Here is a 15,260-nt window from a genome sequence, read left to right as displayed (position 1 = left end):
CAGCATCAGATGCAAAGAAAAGGCAAGATCAGTGCGCCCTCCCGACGGGCCCCTGCCACGCAGCCAGCAACAGGACAGCGAGTCGAGAACAAGAAGTGTCGGCGGTGACTTTTGCTCGACATGGCTGGTGGAGCGCGAGATGTTGCAGCAGTGCGCTTGGAGGAAGAAGTGCCTTCCTGTACACAGCTACAAGCTGCATGCTCGAGAGGCAGCTAGACCGCACGCAGGTGTGACCAGGAGCTGCTCGCTGCTTGCTCAAAAAGTGAAAGCAGAACACAGCCCTGGGGACGCAGCCACCAAGCGATGCAGGAAGCTGCTGGAGACCAGGCACGTGAGACTGATGGTCAGCTACCGCCGCTGGAGCCACCTGTTCAGAGGGGCAGCAAAACCACCAGTGCTTGCAACCCAGCAGGACGTCTGCTTCAAGCAACCCACCTGCCCCAACCCAGACATTTGGGGCTGCACAGGCCCGACCCCACAGGGAGTCAGGCTAGAAGTGTAGAGCAGAATAGGGGAACAGAGCCCCATGCCCAGTGAGCCACTGTCTGCACCCTGTGCACGGAGAGCTCTAACCACAGTGCGGAGGAGTCCCTTCACGTCTGCAGCTCTAGTGTAGCACGAAACCTGCAACAGGAAGAGGTTTCCATGGGACCCGACAGTGTACAAGTTCATGACCCTGCCAGCAAGGTCTTCCGGAAATTTGACCTGATCTAATAAAAAATTGCTCCTAGCTCTTTTGAGCCTCTATTAAAATGCAAGCCCCAGAAATTCTTCCCCGAGTCTGCTGTGCAGCAACCCAGGTCGCAGCTGATAGCACCGCACGGGCAGGAAATTGTAGGAATGTGACAAAGACAGACAGAACAGCTGGATTCAGAGCTCTGCCTCTGCCTAGCAGATCTGCACCATCCTTAGTAACAAGGTGGGTGCCCCAAAAAAGAAGTCAGTCGATGATAGTTTGTTGACAGGCACAGACAGATAGCTCACGGCAGGGGCCTGGGTGCAGGTCAGAGTTGCAGGTGGGAAGTCTCTGTCCCCTCCCCAAGCTGCCCCCAGCAGCCAGCTGCTTGCACTCACCTTCCCAGCAGTTACCTGGCAAGGGAAGCTGGGGCGGAGGCAGCTCCATGGCAGAGGACAGCGCTGCAGAGGGGATACACTTGCATTTCCTTCCAGGAGGCCTCTGGGGATGGTGCAGGCATCTTCTACCTGCCACCTTAGCCCTGCAGGACCCCAAGAAGAGTGGGCAGGATGGCAGAGGGCAGGGTACTGCCAGCTCCATGGCAGAGGTCAGGCAACAGCAGGGAGGTCACTGGGGGAAGACAGAGGACAGCCTTCTCTTGCTTGACACAGGGCAGGTTGTAACAACGATGGGGCATAGCAGCGCTTCCCAATCGCAGGCAATTTGGTCCGGTTACAAACCTTTGGTCTGGGAACGTCCTTGTTTTTACTACAGCTCAGACATGCCTGGGGGGCCAGAAGACAGCTCAGATCCAGTGACCGTCACTAATAGCAAAGGTGAGGGGCTGGGGAATGGTCACACGTGCCCTGAGAGATCAAGCCGCGCTGTGTTACCACCCACCTGTTTCCTGCCTTCTACCCATGGCTGTCCAGAGCCTGCTTCCCAATGTGGAAGAAAGGCATCTAGAGCCCCCAGGGCTCCAGGGCACAAGCTGACAGCCACGCGACCAGACAGGAATGCTCTAATTCCTCTCTAGAGCATGAGGGCTGGGACGGCTCTGGGGGAAAGGGAATACAGCATGCCTACAGTGTTTGTCCAACTGCCCCACGCCCCTCCCACAAAGGTTTATTAAATACCCATTTTCCTTCATCCTTAGAGCATAAACAACTCTGGAGGAGGGCAATGTTCCAGGCAGCCGGAAACAAACCCCGACCGACTCGGGCAAGACGCGGCCCTGCAACAGTCCTCCCAGCTTCAGCGGGGTGAGGACGGGGCGCAGGGGTAGCACGCTCGTTGCAAGCAGCTCTCCTACCTGCACATGGCTACAGGCAGCAACCAGCTCGGCACCGCGAGTGGAGTCATGGCACCCACCATTAGCAGAGACCCGCACGCACCCTGGCAAAGGCATTGCATCCACAGCTCCCAGAGGGAGGTGCGCAGGCCCCAAAACCTCATCCAGTTGCCCTCACCTTGAGCCCAGTCACGCGCGTATGGCTACGGCTGGCTAAAGCTGGCTCTGCCAGTTACCTGGTGTCGACGCGTGCACTGTGCCCGATGCAGCCTCCCACATCAGCCCTTCTGCAGGCTGTGGCGAGGAGCTGATGCAGATGCCTCCTCCCGAGGCCCAGAGGGCCACAGGATGGATGAGCCACTAGGCTGGGACTTGGAAGAGGAGACAAAGCCCTGGGGGCTGTCCCAGGCAGGATCATCTCTTGTGCTGCCTTTCATAGATTCATAGAGTCGGAAGGGACCTCAGCAGGCCATCTAGTCCGACCCCTGCCCCTGGCAGGCAAGAAAAGGGTCACCAGCCCTGGGGTCATGCGATCCCAGCCAGGTGCGAATGAAGCCAGGACAGTCCACGCCTGAGCCCTGCAGCAGCACGTGGACTGCAGCCTGCGCCGAAAGGACACAGACCCTGAGGTCACTGCCTGTCATGCCCTGTCTTTGGGTTTCAACAGACTGGGCTAGGCCTTCGGGCAAGGATGGCCTTGCTAGGCCCATGGGGCAAGCTGCCCGGCCAACCGCCGATCGTAGCTGGTGGGTGCAGAAGCTGCATTAACAGTCCCACAGGGAACAAATGGACAGGAGGAGGATTTGGGGAGTGGGACAGCTCAACCCCTGCCACCACCATCCCGAGCTGCTCATCCACACGCCTGGCACTAGCGCAGCATGAGCAGCAGCTCCACATCCCACCCCTCCGGCTGTTGCTCCCGAGTGTACTCAGACCCTCGAGGAGCACCTCAGAGCCGCTCCGCAGCCACAGCGCCAGCCCCCGCGTCCTGCAGACACCTCCCGCCTGGCCCGGTCCGGCGAGGGGGCAGGGCGCCTGTCCTGTGCTGACGGGCTCGCATTCCAGCCGCTGCTCCGGCGTTATTTGTGGTTGGAACCAGAGACGACAGGGAGACAGATAATGACGGGCTGCTCCAGGGAGGCAGCTTCCCACCCCTCTCCCCGGGTGTGGAGCCCCCAGCAGCGCTGCCCATCCCCAAGCAGAGGGACCAGAGCACAGAAGCCCGGGACACTGGACTAACGGGACCAAAATGAGAAGCGAGCAGCAGAAGTGAGCAGGCTGGATGGCTGGCGCGAAGCCCTGGTGAGGGGCAGCGCAGGGCTCCCAAGGCTGAGGCGAGCCTCGGGGGCCGGAGGGCTTGAGGTGTCATGGAAGCAGCTGCCGCCAGGAGCTGGATGGCAAAAACAGCCTTGCAACTGGGAGGGCGGCACCGGGGCATCTCAGACCTGGGAGCCCAGCGCTGCGCCTATGCCATGTTTTGGGACCAGGGCATGCAGAGCGACTGCAGCGTCACACTGCAAGACCAGCACGGCAGATGGGCAGGGCTGGCAACAGGCCGGAGCTATTCCCCAGGAAGCCTGTGCCTCTGACAGCAACAGTGACTGCACAGGCCGTGCGCCGACTACGCAGCACACGGCTGCTCCCCTTCCCTCTCATCCACAAGTGCCCAGCAAAGTGCCCAGCTCAGCCCTCTGCTGATGCCAGGAGCTGCTGCCTCAAGTCCCTGCAACCGCATACAGACCTAAGGCCCGAAGGAGCCATTATGTCACTAGTCCAGCCTCCTGAACGTCACGGGCTGCTTGTTCTCAGCCAGGCCCCTGCATTGAGCCTGACAACTGTTTGGCCAACAGCCATGGTCCTCACCCAGGGAGATGCAGCATCCCGAGGTGCCTTGAGAGCCTCTCAAGGGTGCCAGACACTACTCGGATGGCCAGGTGCAAAGAGCTCAAACAGGAATCCTCTGACCCACTGGGGTTTTTCTGTGGTCGAGAAATGAAGGAAAAGCAGAGCTGGCATTTCCTAGGGAGCTCCAAGCCTAGGAAGGCAGAGAACCGCGGGCCTAAAGCCCGCTCCAAAAGCCAGTGGTTGGATGCCAAGGGAGTGAGAACCCATGCCGTCCCTCGCAGGTGACCACAGCAGTCGTCCCCACCGCTGAGCTCCGCGTTTCTTGTCCATCAGGGACCCGCCTAGTTCTGCTTCCCATCTTGTCTTACCCTGGCAGTGCAAGAGCCGCGCATGGCTGTGCTCACACGGCTCATGGCCGCTCTGGGCTCCAGCCACCCAAGGTCTCGAAAACGCGGAAGTCTGCACTTCCTCCTGCTCCTCGGGAGGCCTGTGGAAGCCACGGGGCTGCCAGATGCAGGGAAGCGACAGCCTTGGAGGTTTCCCCTTCAGCAGTGCACCGGGCAGCTGGCTACTGCTTCCACTTCAATGTGGAGGGCTGGGGACTGCCAGGGCCAAGGAGCAGCACCCCCCGCGCTGCTGCTGGGGGGAAAAGGCCGGCCGGCTGGCTCCGGTTTCAGACAAGGGCTGCGACAGCATGGGGCAGGTCAGGACTGCCCCGGGGCACCAGCAGCACCGCACGCTGAGCCACATCCTGCCCAGAGGCTTGGGCTGCAGGCCCTGCCACGCGTGACCCCTGACCTGGAAGGGAACATGGTGAGCCTCGGCCCTGGGGGCCACCCTGCTCCCCCCACAGTGGACAGGCTCACATGGGGGGGGGGGGGGGCAGCAAAATGAGACCTTGGTTACACCAGGGGCAGGGGCAAAGCTGTCCCACAGGCAGGACCCCGTCCCTCTGTGCTGCACGGTGCCACAGCCCTCTCCGAGTCCGTCTCGCCCTCCCAGACCCTTTATCAGGAAACCAGCAGATTCCAGCCACCATGTTCAAGACTCCGAAAACATGTCCCCTCCCCCCAAGGAGCACAGGAGCGAGAGAAGGGAGTAAACAGTGGCTGCTACCAAATATGGAATTAGCAGCGGGATGAAGCCATGGCCCAGGCATCCCGACATCCTGCCGGCACATCCACGGGCCAAGGCCCGGCCTGCCGCAGCGGTCGTCGGGCAGCCGCCAGCCACGGCAGGGCCTCACCCGCGCTCCAGCCGGGGCACAGCGACGCAGGGGCAGGAGATCTGAGAGCGGCAACAGGAGGAGCAGTCTCAGCCTTCCCTTCTGCAAGCACGACCCACCCCGAGCGCGTGGCGGGACCTGCCGGGCTCCCCACAGCACAGGCTGCCTGCGGCAGGCAGGGGCGCTGCCCCGACACCCCAGGAGCGCCCCCACCCCACGTGCCCGCGACAGCAGAGCAGCACAGTGCAGTCTGCAGTCGCGGGCCCTTCCTCCTCGCAGCAGCAGCATGGCACTTCCCCTTTCGGCCTGCGTCCCCTTGCTGTCCCATGGTCTCCCCTCCCCCAGGACGGCCAGGCACGCCAGCACTGGGGAGGCACTGAAGTTATGTGCTCCACCCCATGCCCTCTCCTCTGGGCACAATCGGCCTGTTGTCTGGGGATTAGCGCTCCAACACCCACACCAGCCCAGCCCCATCAGCAGTAGCTTCCACTGGTACCCAAAGCCTCTGGGGGCAGCTCAGCAGCAGGACCAGGGAGGATGGGAGTGAGGGCTCTGCTCTGGAACGGTGCCCAGGCACACGCACTGGTGCTGCAGAGCTGCCCTGCATGTTTGTATCTCCTTGGCCAGTGACTGCTCCCAGGCCAACCCTGCCCTAGACGTGCCCCCAGCGGGGCTGGGGGAGGGAGGGGATGGACGTGCAGCAGTGCAGACCTTGGAGGAAGAGCCTGCCGGCCTGGGCCCTACCCTGACATGGCTCCCCACTGCGGCTCCGGGCAAGTCACTCCAATCAATGCTGGGCGCAGCACCCGCCAGCGTCCTGGAGCCCGCCCTTCCCTCCCAGGGGATGTGCCGATGCACCAGGTATGAGTCGGGTGCAGCACGCTGGCTTCGGCTCCCACTGAGACCCAGTGGGAACTTGGCCAGGTTGGAACTGGCTCACCACGACAAGTGGTTATTAATACCTCTCATGGCGTCAGGGCACTGGCTGGGAACGTCCCTCCTGCCGAGTTGGCAGCTACAAATGGCTCATATGGCATGGTGTGTCAGACCCCAAAAGGGGCAAGCACCAGGGGCTCAGATGGCTACTGGGGTGGTCTGGCCTGACGAGGCTCCCTGCAGGCATGGCAGTCCTGGCCCCTCACCTCCTCCTTGCCCCTCTGCGCTGGCCGGCTCCCGAGCACGTAGTGGGGCACCGAGACCACAGAGGTCTCTGGCCGAGCTGTCCCCGGACCCCAGGCACGAGACACGGAGCTGCTTCCAACACGGGACTCGCTCCTTCCTGTTTCCCAGGGTAGCATTTCTGACCTGGGGAGGGAGCTCAGCAGCACGTGACCCAGGCAGCCCCGGCAGGCCACAGCCTTGCCAGGACCAGCACGGAGCAGCCTCCAGTCCCACACAGGCCACTTCATCAGCACTGAGCGCAGGAAACCCAACCCCAGCCCAACCAAGAGCAAAAGCTGCCCACAGGGTCAGGCTTACTGCCCATCCGCCGGGAGGCCCAGGGCTTTGCAGGACAGCAGCCCCTCCTGCTCTGGTCAAATGCGGTCCGCAGCGGCACCACTCCCCAGCTGGAGACCAGCATGTGTGCCTGAGGCAGCCAGTCTGGACCCTACCAGGCGCCACCGTCACTAACAGAACGGAGTCTCCCCACCTGGGACAGGATCACTGGTGACACCGTCTCCTCCCCATGGGATTTGCCCCATGTACCTGAGCCAAGCTGCCCTCCCCAGGCCAGCGGGAAAGCCCCTGCCCATGAGGGCCAATGCTCCCTGCTTCCAGGCCCTTGCCTTGCACAATTTTCTTCAGCCACACAGTCCTCACAGCCTTCACTTGGAGGCACCAGGTCACTTTGTGCCAAGCCCCGTTGTAGAGGAGAAGATTAAAATTAACTCCAGGCCAGGACCACCAAGGCCCCATCACGAAGCGTGGGCAAGCGAAAGCAACCCCAGCCTCTGCTGGAGGGCCTGAAAGCTGGGCACGAGGGGCAGGAGGCATCCGACGCTGCCAAGCTGGTGCGATGGCATTGCCTCCTGCCCTGCACAAGCAGCAGGACAGCAAGCCCGAGGCAGACATCACGATGCGCAGCATGACACTTCAGGCGCTACTCTACCTGACACGTGGCGAAGGGGAGCGCAACCTCACCCCCGCTGGGGGGCACAGGCGGGCTCAGCACTCATGCAGGGGCAGCACTTGCCTCAGCTGACAGGACTGCTGATGGCTCCACAGCAGTTGCCTCAGTTGCCCTGTAGCCCTGCAAGGCAAAGCTCTGGTGGCACAGCACCGTTGCCCCCGCGCTGCCCCGCAGAGCTCAAAGCAGTCCCACGTGCTCTCCTGCCCATGGAGATACAGCTCATGTCTGCACAGGCGCCAGCGCCAACAAGAGCCAAACAGCATGCCAAGGGACTGGCGGATGGCGCCCCTCCGAAAGCCCAGCCGCAGCGGAGCGGGGCAGCCGTGCCAACATACAAGAGAGGGTCTTGTGCCTAGAGGGGCGCAGCCGGGACGTGGCTCTAGTCAAGGCGACGGCGGCTGGCCCACCTGACCGTGCCCCCATACAGAGGAGCAACCGTGAGCAAACCTGCTGCCTTGAGTCCGGCCAGCCGTTCTCCAGGCAGGAGCAGTCAGAAACAGGCTCACATACCTGTCCAGACCCCTCACGTGGAAATGCACCCCCAGCCCTTCATCTGAGAGAAGCTATCAATCGCCTCACCTGGCGCCTCGCTGTCACAGGAAGGGCTTCGAGATAAAGGCCCCGCCACGCTCTGCAGGGCATGTCGGGGCCCGAAGCCGCTGCCCACAGACCAACGCATCTGCCTGTCCTTCAGCCTGGAGCACAGGCCCACCTCCCTCCCAGGCAGCTTCCCCCTCTGCCCACAGACAGGCAGCCCCTGCGACCTATCCCCTTCAGAAGTCCCCGGGCCCCAGCACGTGCTGGGGACAGCCCGGCAGCTGCCTTCAAAGAAACACTCCAGCTCTCAGGAAATGTGGGCATGGGGTGAACCCGCAACTGGGGCAGGGGAGAGGCACCCCCAGGACAGGTACTGCCAGGACCCCCAGCCCCACGAGGCAACAGAGCTCAGGGGAAGGCGTGAAGGCGAAGAGTCATCAGGTCTCATCAGGTCAGGGCCACAGAGCCGGGAGGATGCCAGGAGGGCAAGCAGCAGACCTCCCGCAGCGAGGAGATCCCTTCCCTGGGGCAGGGACCAGGAAACGCTGGTGGTTTCACAGCCCAGCAGCTGCATGGGACCGGGAAGCCTTACACAGCACAGCGCTGCGGACCTGGGGCTGGCACAGGGAGCGGGCGGGAGCCAGGAACCCTGCAGCAAGAGCTGCAGGACACAACTGACTAAAAATGGAAAGCGCCCAGCTCCGCGCTGCCAGGCCCCGCGGCCACGTCCATTCATCACCCGCTAAGCCAGACACTGCACGGCTCGGCCCCCCGGGCCACAGCCAGCTGGGCTCCACGGCAGGGACCCCCGCCCCCAGCCACGGCCCAGACAGGCCGTCTCGTCTCAGGGAAGGGGGCAGAGCAGGGGGCAAAGCCCCAGGTGCCAACAACGCCAGGGCGGCCCAGCCGAGCACCGCAACACCCCCGGCCCCGGCCCACGTGCGCCACGCTCCTTACACGCGCCCCGCGGGGGAGGGGGCAGCAGGCCCCCCGCGGCGCCGCCAAACCATGGCTCAGCCGCGAGTCAGGATGCCTCACACCCGGGACGGGCGTTGGCACGGCTTCCTGCCCCCCCGCCGCCCCCCAACGGCAGCTGCGGGATCCAGCACCAAGTGCGGCCCCTCCCGCACCCGCCCTGGGGCCCGGCCCGGGGCTCCCGCGCGCGCCGCCTCCCCCCACCCGCACCGCACCGCACCAGGCCTGGGCTCCGCCGTGTCCTCCCGCCCGGGCCGGCCTGCATCTGCTGCCACCGCCCCGCCCCGCCCCGCACACAAACCTGTCGCACAAAACCGTGCCCCGGGCCCGGAGCCGGAGCCGGCGGGCGGGCGGGCGGGCGGGCGGGCGCCACCAGGGCCTGCGCGCGGGGCGGAGGAAGGAAGCGGCGGGCGGGCGGGCGCGGAGCGAGCAGGAGCCGCAGGCGGCCGCGAGCTGCGCTTCCTGCCAAGAGGCAGCGGGCCCCACCCCGCCCCGGCCCGGCCCGGCTGACACGGCGGCACGGCAAGGGGCCGGGCAGGGCCGGGCAGGGCACCGGCACAGCCGGGCGCCGCGCACGGGGACCCCAGGGAGGGCTGCGCAGCGCGGGGCGGCCCGGGCCTGGGGGCCCGCACGCCCAGCGCCCCCCGCCCCGCACATCGCGGGGCGCCCTGCCGCGCACACCTCTTAGGGGCACCCCTCCGCACGCCCACCCCGGGCGCCCGCCTAAGCAGGAGACCCCTGCGGCGCGCGCTCTGGCCGCCCACATCTGGGGACACGCATCTAAGCACACACATCTGCCCCCCCGCTCCGCGGGCACGCACATCTGCCCCCTCCCCCCCCCGTACCTGGCCCGCGGGCTGCGCGGCGCTGCGGGGCGGACGCGGGGCTGGGAGCAGCACAGGGCAGGTACAGAGCGGCACTCTCAGCTTCCCGCCCCACGGCCACTCTGGGCCCTGCGCTCGATGGTGCCGGCGCAGTGAGGGCGCCGGGCGGGGTGAGGCCAATCGGGCGCCATCTTGGGTGCGGGCAGCGCCGCGGCCAATGGAGGCTCGAGGCGGCTCCGGCCCCTCGTGGGGCCGCGCGGTGGGTGCTGGGAGCCGCGGGCGCTGACGTCATTCCTGGTGTGTTGGAAGGAGGCGGCGGCAGCTGCGGAGCCGGGGTCGGCGGAGGTACCGGCGGGCGGGCGGGCGGGGCCGGGAGCCCAGGCGCGTGCACCCCCCGGGCGGGGACCCAGGTGCCCCCCCCAGACAGGATCCCCGGCGTCCGGGCCGCGGGCAGGCGGCAGCGCCAGGTCCCGCCCCGCCCCGCCCCGCCCGGGACCCCCCCCCCCGGGCCCGCCCCGCTCGGGCCCCCCTCCTTCCGTGGCTGGGCCCCTCTCCCTCCCCCTTGGGCCCCCCCCGCCCGGGCCAGGTCCCCCCCTCCCCCTCGGGCCGGCCCCGCCCCCCCTCCCCCCCCGGACGTGGCCGGCCCCGCTGACGGGTGCGCGCGCAGATGTCGGTGTCGGTGGCGGCGGCGGCGGAGCGGGCGCCGCTGGCGCTGGCGGACGGGGTCGGGGTCGGGGACGGGGTCGGGGTCGCGGACGCGGACCGGGACCTGCTGGACTTTCTGCTGGCGGAGGGCGCGGAGCTGCCGGCCGACCCCGGCGCCTGGGGCCTGCTGGAGCCCGAGGTGAGGCTGGGCCCCGGGGCGGGGCGGGGCGGCCCCTACCCCTACCCCTACCCCTACCCCTACCCCGCCCGCCCGCCACGCTGACGCTGGGGTCTGCAGCTCCCGGGAGACGAGGACGTGGACGCTTTCCTCAGCGCCCTGCTGAGCCCCTTCGCGGAGGGCCCGGGCTGCTCGGCCCCCGCGCAGCAGCCCCCGCACAGCCCCGACAGCCGGGCCGCGTCCCCCGGCAGCCCCCCCGGCCCCGACAGCGTCCAGTTCGAGCACAACTACTCCCTGCTGCGGGACGGGCTGTGGCTGCAGCATGCGCCCGCGGGACCCGCCGACGGCGACGTCTTCATCGACCTGGGTGCGCACGGGCCGGCCCCGCGCCGAGCCGCGAGGGGCAGGAGGCTGCGGCCGGGGCTGCCCCGAGCCCCCGGGCCCAGGAGCTGGTGGGGGAGGCTGCGGCTCCGTGGGGCGGGGGTCGTCTGACCCCTTCCCTCCTCTCCCAGACGCGTGGGCCGGGCTGGAGAGCGCGGAGGAGACCTCGGGCAGCGAGCAGAGCTTGAGCTTCCCCGTGGCCGTGGCCGTGGAGGACGTCGTGCCTGGGACCCCCACGCAGGTACAGCCCCTGCTCCCAGGAGTCCTGCAGACGGGCCGGCAGGTGCCCGCGGGGAGGCCTGTCGGGTACCGCGGACTAGCGGAGGCTCCTGCGCGGGGACAGTCCTGGTTCCCGGCGCCCGCCCCGCCTGGCGCTTCCTTCCTTACCCTGGGGTTTGCTCGTCTCCAGCTGGACCTGACGGAGGAGGAGAGGCAGCTGCTGGAGAAAGATGGCGTCACACTGCCGTCCCACCTGCCCCTCACCAAGGTGAGCCCTTGCCCGCTGGCACCGCACCCCTCCCCAGGCAGGGGTTCAGGTGTGGGCACAAGTGCTGAGCAGCAGCCCCAGTCCCCGGGGCCGTGGCACGTGGCTCAGCCTCGGTGGCTGGAAGGGGCAGGGGGCCAGGCCCCCACTGCTGCTGGCCCCACTCCTGTGGCTGCCCCCAGCCGGCTGCTGTGCTGGACCTGCAGCCACTGCCCCTCGCCCTCCTGGCAGCCAAGGCGTCACCTTGTCACGAGGGGCCTCGCTGCGCTCATGCAGGGAGCGGGCAGCGGAAGGATGGAAGCTGCCCGGCCCGTTAAACTGCCAGGCCTGTGTGCAGCCAGCCTTGTCCCGGGGGCCAGGGCTAGCGGCTCTGCCCTGTCCGCCTCCCTGCCTGTGCAAGGTACCTGCTGGCCGCGGGCTAGTGGCTGCACGGCCCAGGGTCCAGCCTCGCTGCCTGCCTTGGTGCCGGGGGCACGGCCAGTGACAGCAGTGACTGTTGCAGGCTGAGGAGCGGCTGCTGAAGAGGGTGCGTCGCAAGATCCGGAACAAGCAGTCGGCCCAGGACAGCCGCCGGCGCAAAAAGATCTATGTGGATGGGCTGGAGAGCAGGTACCAAGCCCGGCGTGGGCGGAGGGAGCCACGCATCAGTGATGTGGGCATGTCCCCCTGCCACAGCGCCTGTAGTAGGGGCTGTATCCATGACCTGGGGCACGGGGAGCAGTTCCATAGGAGGTCCTGTTAGCCCCACAGCCTCGCCCAGCTGCCATGCTGCCCCTGCGGGGCAGCTGGAGCTCTTGCTCCTGTGGCTGAGGGCCCAGCCCCTGCTGTGGAGAGCCAGGCCCTCTTCCTCTGGGAGCCTCCGCCTCTTCTGCTCACGTCCCATGGAGCCCTGCCCTGCCTCGTCAGCTGGGGGCTCCTCCCAGGTGCCTAGCACAAGGGCCCTGCCCCCGTAAGACCTTGGGAGCCCAGTGCTAGGAGGGCCGAGTCATGTGCAAGGAGCCGGGCCCTCCTGCCCTGCGCCGTCAGCCCCCAGGCGCTGAGCTGAGCCCCCAAGTCTGGTCTGGCTGATGTGCTGTCTTGTGTCCCCTGCCTGCCGGAAGGGTGGTAGCCTGCACGGTGCAGAACCACGAGCTGCAGAAGAAGGTGCAGCTGCTGCAGAAGCAGAACATGTGAGTCCCCAACGTGAGCACCTGGCAAGGGCAGCGGGGCCCTCTGTGGTCCTGAGCCCCTGCAGGGCAGCACCAGCGACTGGTGCAGAACAGTCCGAGCCTGTTTGCCAGGCACGCTGGAACTACGGGACCAGGGGGGATGGGAGGAGGCTGGCCTGGCCCGGGGCTGCGGCTGTGCTCACCCCGTTTCCTGCTCTGCTGCAGGTCGTTGCTGGAGCAGCTGCGGAAGCTCCAGGCCCTGGTGCGACAGTCCTCAACCAAGACTACCACAGCCAGTACCTGTATCGCGGTGAGTGGCCCAACAGCCAGGCCAGGGCCTGTCCCCTGTGCCGCGGGAGCCTCTGCCAGCCCACACACTCTCTCCTGCAGGGGCGCAGGGCTCCCAGCAGCGTTCGGTCCCCAGCCTTGGGCCAAAGCTGACGGCTCACTTTCTCTGCAGGTCATGTTCCTGTCCTTCTGCCTCATCCTCACGCCCAGCCTCTTCTTCGGAGCAGGGGGGCGGCAGCAGGAGCTGCGTGGAGGTGAGTGGTCGACTGCAGGGCGGGTGGAAGAGGTGGGATCCGGCCTGGCAGTCTGTGCTTCCTCTCAGAGCTGGGCAAGGCACTTGGCTCCTCCTTGGGCTCGTCTGCCCCACCAGGCATGAGAGTCATGCGCTCCTCTCTTGCAGTGCTGTCCCGGCAGATCCGCGAGTTCCCGAGCATGGGGGACGCGTGGGCAGTGGCACCCGATGGGCAGGAGGAGAGCATGCCCAAGGGGCTGGCCCCGGAGCCAGAGCCAGGTCTGCAGGACAGCCTCAACCGCTCGCAAGAGGGCAGCCACAGTCTGTCCAAGGCAGAGTCCCACTCTGCCATCAGTAGCAACTCGTCCTCTGATCCACCTGCGCCCAGCGCCTCCGTGCAGGGCTCCCAGCAGGCCGGACATCCCCCACAGGAGCCCTCAGGGCGGAGCTCCCTGCCCTCCACAGTTCCGGTATCCTGGGAGGCCAAGAAGCAGGAGTGGGTGGAGCGCAGCACCAGCGTCATCATCCAGCAGCACCACGCGGACGAGATGTGAGCGCCCAGTCAGGCCCGCCCAGCGCAGCCTTCTTCACTGCAGCGCTGGGTGCCCCGCTGCACCTTCTCCAGCAGTGTCGGCCAGACTTGGACTGTGGGGGCCAGGGCCTCTTTGGGCAGTGGGGCAGAGCTGAGCGGGGAGGTCCGTGGCCCCCGGGGTCAGGGAGACCCCCACAATGTGCTGAGCTGCAGCTGCCTGGGGGGGAACGGGCACCGGCAGCAGGTTCCCCTGGCCCTTTGGAGTTGGAGCCTGGTGCCTGGGCTGGCACCAGGCTCTCTTCTCTTAACTGGGCCCCAGGACAGCCCTGTTTCCACCACACCCCACCCCTTTGGCCTGGGCACCGTGCCTGGGTTGGGAGGGCCCTGCATGGTGCTGTGCCTGCTACTCCCAGGTGCTGCCTGGCTCCTGCTGGGCCAGGTGCCAGGGCCACTATGGGGACCCTGGGGCACAGGAGAGGCTGTGCCTCAGGCTAGGCAGACCCAGAGCTCCAAAGCCATGGCCTTTCCTGCTTGTACATAGCTGTGTTGATGACCCATGGGGGCTGGCCATGCCAGGCCTGCAGGGACCCCCCCCTCCAATTGCAATGAAGCACCAATAAAGCGATACCCCCCTGTATTGCCCTGGCTTATTTGGTCCCAGAGCTGTCGCCTGGGAGGAGCAGCAGCAACCCTGGGGCCAGGCCCAAACAGGCTGCAGCTTCCCTGGGGCCCTCCAATGAGCCAGGCTCGGCCTCCCAAGGCAGCACCAGCCTCTACTGCCCAGGATGCGAGGGAGGCCACATGCTGTGAGCTTGCATCCTCGTGCACTGCATTGTCCTCTTGCCAAGGAGCCTCAACGCAGCCCGGCTGCCCTCACCTGCCCCAGAGAAGCTACCCCCTCCCCTCTCCCTCACCTGGTCTCAGCAGGGGCAAGGAGGCCCAGGTTGAGAAGGCCTTGTGCAGCCATCCTGGGTTACTGGCTTGGGAGAAGGGACACGCTTGCTGATGGGGAGGAGGAGCAGGTCCTGCAGGCACCGTGGGGGGGGGCAGGTCCTGTGGCACCGGGGAGCAGGGCAGCACTGCTGCAGGTGCTCAGCTCTGGCTGCTGCCACAGCGGACCTGGACCCTGCACTGTGGCCATCTGGCCTTGGGCTGCTCCCCTGGGCTGAGCTGTCTGCTGCACCTCCCCCTGGGCCTGCCTCCCCACACGGCAGAGCCCGCAGCACCCCTGTGTGCGTGTACCCACAGGCATGCACACTCAGGCATGTGTATGCACATACATGCAACAGCTGGTCAGCCCCTGCACATGCTGAGCCAGTGCCTGCAGCCTCCGCTGGGGCCAGGGCAGGCTCCTCCACCCCTGCCGAGAGGTGCATGGCTTGGCCCAGCAGCACCAGGCCTGGAGAGTGCAGGGTCCCACTGCTTTCCTGGGGGGGTGGGTAGGGTTGATGCCTGTGCTGTGTCCTGGTTTGTAGCAATTTTATGAGTTTAGACGGTGGTTTGGACGGTGCAGATCCTGCCTCAGGCTGGACTGGAGTAGCTGTGAGGTCTGGGTTCCCTCCAGCCCCCTGCTCTGGGATTCAACACTTTGGCAGCCGTGCTCCGACTTCGGGGCTGTGCATCCCCAGGCGTCAGGGCTCAGGAGTAGCCTGGGTGAGTGGCCTCGGGGCTTGCAGGGATTTGCGGCCATGCCCTGTCCCACACCAGGGGGACGAGTCGGATCTAGAATTCCCAAGACAGCTCTCGGAGGCAGCGTGCTCAAAGGATCGGGTCGTCATGGGTGAGTTTAACTTCCCAGACGTCTGCTGGGACAAACAGGCAGCCAGGTCTGCCCATTCACAGAAGTTTCTAACCTCCTTACAGGACCT

The 15,260-nt window shown here is 66.4% G+C and overlaps 2 protein-coding genes across 4 annotated transcripts in view; one reads left to right on the top strand and one right to left on the bottom strand.

Annotated features, from left to right (window-relative positions):
* Positions 1 to 9,613, bottom strand: part of TLN1 (talin 1) — a 49,338-nt gene extending 39,725 nt beyond the window's left edge. For 2 of the 3 annotated variants that reach the window (XM_059725428.1, XM_059725431.1), the window contains exon 1: positions 8,982 to 9,049. The gene's annotated coding sequence lies outside the window, so the exon portion shown is untranslated. Of the gene's footprint in view, positions 1 to 8,981; positions 9,050 to 9,525 lie in introns of those variants that run through there. The other variant, XM_059725429.1, reaches the window with a different exon arrangement.
* A 154-nt stretch (positions 9,614 to 9,767) lies between these two features.
* On the top strand, positions 9,768 to 14,029 carry CREB3 (cAMP responsive element binding protein 3). The gene is made up of 10 exons (XM_059725432.1): positions 9,768 to 9,849; positions 10,172 to 10,348; positions 10,448 to 10,694; positions 10,840 to 10,949; positions 11,118 to 11,195; positions 11,695 to 11,801; positions 12,293 to 12,361; positions 12,566 to 12,650; positions 12,801 to 12,882; positions 13,029 to 14,029. Exons 2-10 carry the CDS (start codon positions 10,172 to 10,174, stop codon positions 13,412 to 13,414), a joined length of 1,341 nt encoding a protein of 446 aa, XP_059581415.1. The 5' UTR covers positions 9,768 to 9,849; the 3' UTR covers positions 13,415 to 14,029.
* Positions 14,030 to 15,260: the final 1,231 nt, after the last annotated feature.

The sequence above is a fragment of the Alligator mississippiensis genome, chromosome 3 (genome assembly GCF_030867095.1).
Source record: "Alligator mississippiensis isolate rAllMis1 chromosome 3, rAllMis1, whole genome shotgun sequence".
Classification (NCBI taxonomy): Eukaryota; Metazoa; Chordata; order Crocodylia; family Alligatoridae; genus Alligator; species Alligator mississippiensis.
The sequence above is the reverse complement of the archived record's forward strand: the minus strand, read 5'-3'. Positions and strand labels throughout refer to the sequence as shown.